The sequence below is a fragment of the Pelmatolapia mariae genome, linkage group LG22 (assembly GCF_036321145.2).
Source record: "Pelmatolapia mariae isolate MD_Pm_ZW linkage group LG22, Pm_UMD_F_2, whole genome shotgun sequence".
Lineage (NCBI taxonomy): Eukaryota > Metazoa > Chordata > Actinopteri > Cichliformes > Cichlidae > Pelmatolapia > Pelmatolapia mariae.
Window position 1 is genome coordinate 33703062 of NC_086245.2, and position 12291 is coordinate 33715352.

Consider the following 12291-nt stretch of genomic DNA (forward strand, 5'->3'; position numbering starts at 1 on the left):
TGCCAAATTTCAACCCAGCCCTTTGAACTTTGTACTCCAATTTTGATTTCTCAAAATTCTCAAAACATTTAATCATACCACTTACAGCTCCCAGGGACTTCAATCAGAATGCTCTTCATAGACTGTAACTGTAAACACCAAGTTCAGCAGTGCTTTTTTTAACTGTATGTTCTTATAATGAAAGTATATCCATGACAGGACATGAGATGCACCTATGACACACGTCTGTGAACACGTATTTCTATTTGTTTGAACTACACCTCTTCTGAGAACATGTTTTTGTATTTGTTTTCTGTTGAAGGGCAATTTCACTATCAGTGTGTGACTGGCCTGACTCTTTCATACATACTGAAGAAAAGGTTTGAATTGATTTGACTGAAAATACTAATGCAACACTGAACAATATTAAGGTGAGTGAGAGATATGTAGTTCTGACTGACCAAAGTACAAACTTTTTTGATGAGTTGTGAAATTTAGTTGAGAAATGCATCAAAACTAATTAAAAAATGATTTTGGTAGTGATCTATATGTAGACACAGCAGTGCGTACAAGAACAATGGGAAATGTGTGTGGGGAAAATGTGTTCCACATTTGAGAACTACTCAAAGTGATCAAGAAAAACTGCAAAATGAATTACACATATGAATAAACATGCTTTAACTCAGGTATCATTCTTTTCAGAATTTTGCTGGACTGCAGATTCTTCACTGCAAATTAAAGAACTGAAAGCATTGGCAGTTATTAATTCAATCTGATATTACAGCATGACAACAGTCTGAGGAAAGCACTTAAAGGCCTTCACTCTCTGAGTAACAATCTAGTCTCAAAACCAATAGCCTGCCATCAAGAGCTAAGCATGACAAACGTTTTCGAAGCCAATCACATGGACATCTGGTAAATAAGAATCTCTTCCTTTGGCATAAAAATGCTCCCTGCATGAGTTATTAATAAGATGTACTGTAGAAACATGACCTACTGACCTGAACTACTGAATAACATGAATAACCTCAAACAATCACATTTCTAAAGGTTTAAAAAAACAGAAATAAAACAGCAGCCATTCACAACTCAAAAGTCCAAGTCATGTAAGGTTTAGTCACATATCATGATGCCATTGCAAGTTTCACAATTTGTTAACAGCTTCTCTTATCAATTGTCTCAATATCTCGAAAATAAGAAACCTCCGGTCTCAGAGTGATGGTGAAAAACTACTTCAGTCATTTATTACTTCTAGGCTGGGCTACTGCAATTGATTATTATCATGTTGTTCTAAAAGCTGCCTGAAAAGCTTTGAGTTGCTGCAGCAAGAGTACTGACAGATAATATAGAGAGAGTCCTTATTTCCCCCAAATTGGATTCTCTTCAGTTCTCCGTGTTAAACCCAGAATCAAATTTAATTCTTCATATTCAAGGTCCTGAATAATCATAAACATCTTATCTTAAAGACCTCATATCATCCCAATAGAGAGCTTTGCTCTTGGACTGCAGGCTTACTTGTAGAAGTAAGAAGCAATAATGATGTGTTCTAATACAACTATGAAGCAAACAGCAGGCTAGTTTTCTGCTTGTCTGCAACTATATCAGAATGAGAAACTGCTCATGCTGGTAATGATGGTCATCTACACTGAATTTAATATTTGTAAGTGTAGTGAAGTAGATTCTGGGGTTAGGATGTTACATGATGTCCCTAAACGCACCACTGACATCCACACCTTTCAGCCGACAATTACCTGGCTATAAGAAACAGCTGCGCTTCACTACTGAGAGAAGGCATTTGGCAGTCTTGGCAATCTAAGGTGGCTGCGAGCACTAGGCAGTTGAGCTAGGCACGTGAGGTGGAATCCCCTCCCCGATGCATGCGAGTGTACACACCGGGCATAGGCAGATTGCACCATTTAGAGTTTAGTGTGAGTGAGGTTTGCTGTGAAATCACACGGGTGAGTAATTGGTGGCACCCTTGGGTACTCCTCCCTGTAGGTTGCCTCCTCAAGTGGCCGGTCTCCACCATTTTGTCTAGTTGCTTCTTTTTAATATATTGTGCTTGTTTTAGGGTAGCATTATGGCAGGGAGTATGTCGTTTTAATCATCGTTTGGTAATAAAGTGTTTTAATTTATTATTTTACTCTCTCACCCCTGCTACCCTAGGTGCCTTTTAATCTTATAGTTATGTTTTAGTAGTTTCTCTTAATAAACTTTGCATTATAAACTTCCTTTGTCTCACCTCTGCCTTTAAATAACGAGTCTGTGGGCTTTGGTAGCCAGTGCAATCCTCTCATTGGCTAGAGAAATCTTTCCTGGGGCTGTAGCGCCCTCCCCCAGGTGGCGTTGTCACTACTTTAGTAACCGTCTCCGGTTATCTCTCATTCGCGACACCACATAAGCATAAGCATTTCATTTTTCAAATGCTGTATGATTTGAATCTTATATTCAAAAAGCAGGTGGAAGTTTTATTTTCTAGCATGAAGGGTTTAATGAGCTGTTCACAAGAATGTAGAGCCTGGCAATGGAGCAAAAATAGCTCTATTAGATACATCTCAAATCCACCTGGACAGTTACTCAGTGGCACAGTGGAAGCTGAAGACTGGATCTGACCACAGATGTAAGAAAAATGAATGAATTGACTTCATCATATACTCACCTCTGTGCACAGGGACTGTGGCTTGGTGCATGGTGGGTTACACGATCGGTCTGCCTTTGGTTTGGCTGTTGTAAGGCATCCACCTATGGAGTAAAGTTCAAAAGGTCAAACCAGAGGTTTGATGTTCTGTTTGGTTCTTTTTTTGCTTATTGTTTATACTGACTTGTATATCTTTTTTTAATATCTTGAGCCTTAGTTCTTCATTTGAGTTCCTGTTTATTTGTTTTTGTAATCTAGTCAAAGGAGCTTGCAAAGAAAAGCGTCTGGACTTCTTTAAGTTGCTTGAAGACGTTTCACCTCTCATCCGAGAATCTTCTTCAGTTCTAAGGTCAAATGGCCGAGAGTCCCAGATTTAAACCCAGTGGGAGTATCCCCCCAAAGAGGGACAAAAGGACCCCCTGGTGATCCTCTAATCACATGAGCCAAGGTGTGAAAGCGGGTGTGGGACCTAATCAGCCAGGGTTTCGGGTATGCTCATTGTGAAACCTGGCCCCACCTTGTCGTGTGAATTCCTGAGGTCAGATGGCCCAGGATGTGAGTGGGCATTAAGGCGTCTGGGGAGGGAACTCAAAACTGGATTATAGATGGCAGACAGTTGGTGTCGTAACACTCGGCCATTTGACCTTAGAACTGAAGAAGCTTCTCGGATGAGAGGTGAAACGTCTTCAAGCAACTTTAAGAAGTCCAGACGCTTTTCTTTGCAAACTCCTTTGACTACGATGACTTGGATGACTGAGAACCTTCATAGACATCTTTGTAATCTACTTAGGGTTTACTTTGTATTGTCGCTTGTGTTATTTTCATAGCCTTCCACCTTCCTTGTCAAGTATAAGTTATTTGCAATAAACCAAGCACCTCTCAGGTTGTGTTGGGTTTCCCAGCAGCACAAATCCTGTCACAGTGTTGACCAAATTCCCGAAGTGATTTGTCAGACCTGTGGCATGATCCTTTGTGGATATCTTCGGAGCTGCAGCCAAGGTGTGCCAGTGGAAGAGTGGGCTCTGTAGCTGCTCCCAGCATCGCAAGGCAAGTTTAAGCACGTCTGTGATTTTAGATCATCTGGGGCTGTCCTCTAAAGATCACCGCTGCCAGTTCCTTGGAGAGCCAGATGAAAGCGTGTGATCGCCCCTTTGACTATACTCAGAGGCTCTGGGAAGCTGCAGTGAGGTGGCCTCCCAGCACCCTCCATATTCAGTCATTCAGTGTGTCCTGGACCTCAGTGGCAAGTGGGGCGTGTTGACTATGAAGTGTTGTGGTCGTACAGGGGTCACACAAATTAACCACCTCCTTAAAGCATGGAGAGAGGGAGAATCCATTTCTCCTGTTAGATTGGTAAAGGATAGAGATGAGTTGGGGCCGGAGGTGCCAACTTCAACCATTCCCACCTCTCTCCTTGTGACCACCTTCTAACATTGGCCCAGAGAGCAGATGTTGTGTGTCTGTTGTTTCCCCTGCCCAGTTGCACCGCTCTCATAGAACACCACTTTGAGACTAACCCTGGGGTGGTGCTGGTTTCACAGCTCTAAGGGTTACCGGAACACAAAACGTAAAGAGTTCAGAGAGAATTGGCTGAAGAAAGATGGGTCTATGGATTTTTGATGGATTTGACCAAGGGTTACTGGCAGATTCCCTTTTCTCCAGAGTACAAGGAGAAAACGGCCTTTTCCACTCTGTATGGGTTGTACCAACTGGTCATCCTTCCTTTCAGCTTGTTGGCGCTTCGGCCACTTTCCAGCATCTCATGAACCAGGTGCTGTGGCTGCAAACTACAGAGGCTGCCACCTATCTGTATAATGTTATCATCCACAGTGACACCTGGGCAGAGCATATGCAGCAGGAAGTGTGTGGTCAGATGAAGGGAGGTACAGTATATGGGGTACCAACTGGGAGGCAGGCAGGTGCACCCCAGATAGACAAAACAGCAGCCATTGAATAGACTGATTCTTATATAGTACTTTTCTACACTGAGCACTCAAAACATTTTGCACAACTTGCCTTATTCACCCATTCACACAAGCACTTTTCTCAGTGGTCTTTCTATGTAAGGGCTTCTATCTTACATTCACACACAGTCATATTGTGATGGATGCACTGAGAGCATCTTGGGGTGAGTATCTTGCCTAAGGATATTTGGCATACAGACTGGAGCAGATGAGGATTGAACCACTAGTCCTCATCTGCTTCCCATTTAATAGGTAGCCTGCTCTACCACCTGAGCTACAGCTACAGCCACCCCTGAATGTTATGTTAGAATGCCCGTGAGTAGGCCATGAGTTGGGTAATGGGGCTGTGTGCCAATGGAATGTGGCTTTGCGGCTCAGCTGCAGGGGAGGGGTGTGGTCCAGTGGGTTCAAAGGCAGTGCCTGGGGAGGCTTGTGGACACAGCTGTCAGCAATGGTCTAATGATGCTTAGAATAAAGTAATGGGAATGATGTAGACAGTGTGCAACTGACACTGACAGAAAAAATGCAAGTCTGCAAAAGCATGGTGATCCAGCAAGGCTACTGAATATTTATTAGGTTGTGGGCTCTGGAGGAGAAATCAATATTAATATTCATGAAAGGAATGCCACTGCTTACAAGCAAAAATCTATGAAAAGGGAATAACAATGTGCATTGTGCCAGTCACAGATGCAAGGGCCAGCACAGCATCTGGAGAATCAGATCTACTGATATTTCTTCATGTATACAAAAATATGAATGAAGTGGCTATTTGGAAAAGAAGTGGATGCAAAGTGCTGATGGTGATGGACAGCAGGCTTCAATCATCACTGTGGCAGTGCTGGGGATTGAAACACATCTGTTATCTGGATCTCAAATTCTCTTTCCAGTAATGCTTGTGGGGAAGACTGTTTTAGGAAAGCTTATCCACATTATCACCCTGCTAATCACAGAGCAAATCCCCATGTCAAACATTTATTGCGGGAACTCATGCACACACTCACATTTACATCTGCTCTGTCTGAGATCAGGCTGTAAACTGGTCTACAATGGCAATTTGAGCATTCAGTAAATCGAGGGTTTTAAAGAACAGGCACTGAATTGGGAAAAGAAAAAAAAACTGACAGGGAGACTGTAGCTCGTTTAGTTCATTTGTTCATTCAGTAAACACGTTCTTATTACCTGTGACATTGAGACCATCTGAACGCTCACACCAGACGTGCCGAGACGAGCCTCTCCACGGTCCAGTTTTCCACTTGTAATCAAAACATTCACCGTCTACAGAAAGGATACAATCAGATGTTTTTGTTTTTTAAAAAAAATTTAAAATTATATATTTTTTATTTAAAATTAAATTATATAAATTATATGAATATTGTCTGTCCTTTTCACCATTTTTATTTTTTGTGTAGATTACACTTACATTTCTTAGTGTAAGAAAAAAAACAGGAAAAGGGACAATACTATATCAGTGCTTAAATGTCTGAATTAATTGCAGTTCACATTAAAAAACATCCTTTGATCGGGACTATTGTGACCTGTACATGGTCGTGCTTCAAGCTCTTGTTCTGGACACTGCAGCAGGTTCTCTGGATCCTGGGCCACCACGGCTCTAGATCGAACTTGGACTGAACCGAAGCCCAGGTCAGCTCCATTTATACAGCTTAGCTGGCATGAACTCCAAACAGTCCAGTCTGTCAAGTAGCACTCTCCTACAGAACAGAAATCAGTTAATCAGCAAACCAAAATGCAACATCACTGTATGATGTAAAAACTAAGTTTTTGATAAACATAGTGTCCATAATTAAGAATCCACAATTAAAGTTTTAAGTGTTAAACAGAAGTCCTACCACTGGATAAGAGATACAGTGGTGCATATCCACAGCCTATTCATGGCTTTGGGAGATTATATCATGTGCTGTTAAAATGTAATATTAAGCTAGTTAAAGGAAAATAAAACGTGAATGAAATGGCACACAAATCTTACACATTATACATTCTTTAAAATGAGCATCCATTGTCACTTTGTGGTAGCCATCCATAATGTTTAGAAAGGCACTATACAGTGGTTATTAAATATTTACAAGTATTTATACCTATTTCTGGGGGTTCCTTCCAGGAGAATCTTTAAATCAAGTTTGCAAACTGATTTACTAAAGAAATCAAAAAAGCTGGTCTCATTTTTCCTGCTTGATATAGTGGAAGTCATTGGTGTGTCGAGGAGGCATTGTGTCAGGGTCCTGGGTCATTTGACCCAGCGTTTTGTGTTTATCATTATTATCATACTATGTTCTGGTTTATTCTGATTATGTATTTGGGTTTAGACTTTGAGTTCTTCACGTTTTGTTTCTGTGCTTCCTCTGTCTGCCCGTGTGTTCCCACCCTGTTGCTATGTCTGAGGTCTTGTGTCAAGCTCGTGTCTGTGCATACCTGTTGTTTTTCCTGTTTTACTTTGATAGTCTCTGTCCTGTGTGTAGTGTGTCTGGTTTTGCTTCTCCTTGTCTCGTCAGCTTTGATTAGTCCCAGCTGTGCTCTCCTTCTGTGTCTCATGCCCTCGTTATCCCAGTGTGTATTTAAGGCCTGTGTTTCTCTGTGTCAGTGTCGCATTGTTAACATCTGCTCACCATCCTCCCTCACTGTGTGTTCCGTCTGCCTGCCTACTAGTTTAGTTTTTGTATTCCCAGTTCAGTTCAGTTTGTGCACAGCAACAAAGCTGTTTAAGTTCACCTTTTGTCTTTGCGTTTTGGAGTCTGCGATTGGGTCCTTTTCTGCCTGCCCTCACACAGACCATGACACGTTGCAGAGATTAAAGAGCAGATGCTAAAAAGTGAGACATTTACCCACTGTAAAAATAAACTTCTCAATCAGGCATTTCTGGTTCATTTTAGTCCTTCAAGGGATCTATGTTGGTAAATTACCCGCAGCTGAATATCGTCTCTTACTTTGCACTAAGCTCTGCGGCTCGTGGCAGAGAAAGATTCAATGATTAGCATTAAGTAACAGCACTAGAACTGACAGGAAAAGAGAGCTCAAATAAAGGCTTTTAGAACAATCTGATAAATAATTAAAGTCATCCTCCCAAGAAGTAAAAAAGGGACGTTTTTTTACCATCATTCTGAGACAATGTTTCCTGTTATAGTATTTATATATATGCTAATTTAAAGTCATATCCTGAATGACAACGTCAAGATAGTTTGGATAGTTTTGACCTTCAGTTCTATGTACAGAGGAATTTAACTGGATATGACATTATCTGGGAGTGATGTATAATGTGAAAATGTCCTAGCACAGAACCCTGTGGAATTCTGTGATTAACTATTGTGTGTAAGCAAGGCTCCTTATTTACATACAAAAGTCAGAATCCATCAGATGATGAAATATTTAAAACCAGCACAGCAGAATTTCTTTCAATATCAACAATTTAGTCAGTGTATTTAATAGTGAAGCACATTAATTGTAATACTTGTGTGAATAGTCTTGGGTTTGGGTCCAATAGTAACAGACAAGTTACTGTCCTCAGCAAGTGACTGCTCTTTATTAACAAAGAAGGCTGTTGGATTCAACAACAACCTACCTGGACAGGGTACAGTACAGGGTTCCTGCAGAACTATTTGTGTGTTTCCTTCTACTGAGGGCTCCAGATCCCCACACAGTTCATCGTCCACCACACTACCATCCTGTCGACCTGAACCGTCTGACACAAAGCACGACACATTCCTGAATCTCAGACCTTCTCCACACCTCGCTCCCTAATGGAAAAGCAAACAGAATTACACTAAATATGGATACAATTCAATCTACATTTAACTTCTGTAGTCCAGTCTTTCATAAACAGCTAGCTGGTAGCTTTAATCACATTCAGCTACTAGGCCTTCAAATGATTTTAAACCATTTGTGTTAGTCCTTGGTAAGTTTTAAAAAAAATCTAAATATAGTAACAAACTACTGGTACTGGTACTACTGGTTGAAATGAGTTAAATATTAAACTATTATAACAATAATAATAATAATAATAATAATATCCTTCAGGTTAACATGGCAATTTAAAAGGAGAGGCATATAATAATAATAATAATAATAATAATAATAATAATAATAATAATAATAAAATAATAATTAGTCAAGACATTTGTCATGTTAATTGTCCCATTTTTCATTTATAAAGTTCTTATGAATACTAAGTATAAATTTTCAATTCAATTCACTTTTATTCATACAGCACCAAATCACAACAACAGTCGCCTCAAGGTGCTTCATATTGTAAGGTAGACCGTGGCAACAGTGGGAAGGAAAAACTCCCTTTTAACAGGAAGAAACCTCCGGCAGAACCAGGCTCAGGGAGGGGCGGGGCCATCTGCTGCGACCGGTTGGGGTGAGAGAAGAAAGACAGGATAAAGACACGCTGTGAAAGAGAGTCACAGCGTGTCTTTTAGGGTTTACTAAATAGTGAAATGGCAAAAGTCACAACAATGTTGGTCAAAATCAGTCCTCTGGAAAGTCTCACAAGGTCTCATGACAGCATCTTGTGAGACACCTCCATCTTGGACTATCCCTCCTCATCTAGGTGAGTATGTCAGGATGGTTTAATATGACTTTAATGGTTTTATATAATATTTTTCACACTAGTGAAATTAGTGACTAGTGAAAATTAAATACAGTGTTTCACTATTCTGGTGAATATTTTGAAGAAGAAGAGGAAGGCTAATTGACCTCAGATTTGCACTCAGACCAGGCGCTGTATCTCCACCTGTAGCAGGGCTTCACCAGGCAGGGCTTCCACTGTTCCATTTGGGATGGACATGGCCTCCCATCACCCTGCGGAGCTTGGATCACTGTCCGTCTCCTCCACAGTTTGCCTGCCAAAAAGCAGATAAATGAATCAATTCAAATATTAATGGTTGGGTAAAAAAGAATAGGATAACATTAATTACTCGAAACATAAAGACAGTATTGTGTATATTTTCATGATGACAGCCTCACACTAAAAACAAATGTAGACTGTTTGTCTTCAGTTCCAGTTTAACTTTATTTTTGATGTTCTACAGTGTCTAAAACCTGGTCCCTCATTATTGTGATATCACTGTTTTATTACAAAGACTTTTCTTATTTATTTGTTTGATGTAAACAGGAGGCCTGCACGACATACTGAGGTACAGAGTTTGAAGGTCATAGCCATCTATCAGGCATGAAGGCTCAAATGCAATATAGTATCAACATGTTTTTGGTACTGTGCCTGGTACCTGTGCATTCATTTTCAGTTAGTGGGTTTCAAACTGAACCTGATTTTCAGTTGTTTTTTAGTCAGTACTAAGTAAATAACAATCGATACAAGGCCTGAAGTATATGGTTTAAGTCAGGGGTCTTAAAAATAAGGCTCGGGGGCCAGAATCAGCCTGGCAAAGACTCTGCACCACTGGATAGCTTTAGAGGGCATAGACTTTTAACTTTTAGCTGTGTTTTCATAAGTTTACAGCTGTTTCTACTGCTGAAGACCTCTTCCTTTGCTATTTAATATCATGTAACGCTGTGTGAGGCAAGGAAGGACAGGACCCAAAGTGTAGCACTCTCGGGCAGGACCAAACTCAAAGGCAGCTTTTTTGAGGAATTTACAGATTAATTTAACTTCACTAGGAAGGCAATTGGTACTATACTGACAGAACAGACAGCCAGAGGAATGAGGGAGATCAAGACACCGGACGGAGGGAGACACAGACAATTTATACACAAGAGGGAACTGGGGCAGAGAAGAAACACCTGGGGAACATGGCTGGACATAATCTAACTAACAAGACGGGGGAAGCAAAACTGAACATGGCACACACAAGACAAGTTACTATCACTACAAAACAGGAAATCACTAACACCGAGACACAGGTGAGAAAGAGTGCGATGGACAGAGAGAGGTTGAGAGACAGAGAGAGGGTGAGAGACAGCGCAAACTTGACATTCATAAACAGACATAACTGACTCACTGCTGGGGATGCTGGGGAGGACACAGGGATGCAAGACCAAGACAAACAGGACACAAAATGGAACAAAGCTCTGAACTAAGAACTAGCACCAAGGCCTCGCAAAACTGAACATCAGAATAAGATCCCTAAAAGAGTGAACGAGGCCAAACAATGCAAAACACAAACCCAAACAAAGTCCAAACACATGGTCAAACCCCAGGACCATGGCATTCAAACTATACCAAACAAATGAAATAAGAGATAAAGAATTAAATAACTGAAAAAATCCTGTTTTATTTCTATCTACTATAGAAATTTCAGGGTAAATTTTCAGTAAAAAGTAAATAAACATTTTTTTTAAGGAATTTTACACATTACGACAGAATTTCTGAGACATACTATTGAAATTGCACCTCTTTTTTTCAACTGGGAATATGGAGAGAGAACGCCAAGAGTCCATTTTACCAGATTCACTGTGTATTAAAAGGAGTTTGAAGGAGGCAACTGGACTGTTTCATCTCTCATCCAAGAGGCTTCTTAAGGTCTAAAATCAAAAGCTGGAGAGTCCTGGGTATTTAAACCCTAGTGGGGTTGTCCATTAAGAAGGTCACTGACCCCCTATTAATCATTGTGCATCATCACAGGTGTGAAAAAAAGGAACATGTTATTACCACCACCAGGGGTTTCGGATGAAACCACTGTGAGACCATACCTCACCCTATTATGTGGCCTATTGAAGTTACCTGATGCAAAATGGGAAAGGACCTCAAACTGCATTGAAGGCAGCTTACAGTATCATAAGCCACCACCTCTGTGTTTAAAGACGGTCATTCACAGTGGATGTACATGGTTTCTTTTACTCCTCACTCAAACCATCTGTCCTAAATTCCAAAATGTGAACATTGGCATGATTCAGGTGTAGAGTCTTGTCCTGTTTGGATGGCTCTTCCATGTTGTGTCACATGTTTGTGGAGCAGCTGTTTGGTTTCTCCAATGTAGGGATCTGAGCACTGCTCACACCACTGCACAGCTTAACTTGTGTTTGCGAGTTTTTGTCCTTGGGATGAACCAGATATTGTCTCAGAGTGGGGCTGGATCTGAAGTCCACTGTGATGTCATGCTTGGAGAAAATTCTCTGGGGTTTCTCTAACAAACCTGACTTGAATGACTATGATCTTCTGTTTGCCATGCTGTCTCTCCCAAGTTGGTGTCTGACCTTTTCTATCTATCTGCATTTATTTGATGAAGGCCTAGTTGGGACAACCACATGTTTTAAGAGCTTTCTTTCCATGTGTGCATAACATAACAGCCTTAGGTACACAGGATGAATCTCATCCACACAAGGGGCCCTGCCACCAAGGAGTTGTTTAACTACTTCAAAAATTCACAGAGTCATCTCCCTCGTCCCAGACTCTGCTTCCGTTACGGAAGGCATGCCAGCAGGATGGATGAAAAGTATTCCTTTCATTGACCAACTATATGCTCAGTTGACATCAGCAACACTCCCCCTACACCACACTCTGTGTGAGAAAACAATGCTTTTCCTTCCTGAGTCACATCATAATTTTCCAGAATTTAGGAGGTAGCTCAGGAAGTAGAGCAGGTCATCTACTAATCAGAAGGTTGGTGGTTCCAGTCCAAATGGCAAAGCATTCTTGGGAAAGATACCGAATTCCAAGTGCTCTCTGAGGCACTTATCGGAGTGAGAATGTGTGAATGTCCGATAGAAAGGAATTAGGTGTAGAAAAAAGTGAATGGGTGA

The 12291-nt window shown here is 40.9% G+C and overlaps 1 protein-coding gene across 1 annotated transcript in view; it reads right to left on the reverse strand.

Annotated features, from left to right (window-relative positions):
* thsd7aa (thrombospondin, type I, domain containing 7Aa) overlaps nt 1-12291 on the reverse strand; it is a 162845-nt gene that overhangs the window by 13559 nt on the left and 136995 nt on the right. Inside the window, exons 21-25 of the mRNA XM_065471423.1 lie at nt 9289-9434; nt 8153-8327; nt 6117-6290; nt 5761-5856; nt 2639-2721 (exon numbers count right to left, since the gene is read on the reverse strand). Coding sequence (XP_065327495.1) covers nt 2639-2721; nt 5761-5856; nt 6117-6290; nt 8153-8327; nt 9289-9434 — 674 coding nt within the window. The remainder of the gene's footprint in view (nt 1-2638; nt 2722-5760; nt 5857-6116; nt 6291-8152; nt 8328-9288; nt 9435-12291) is intronic.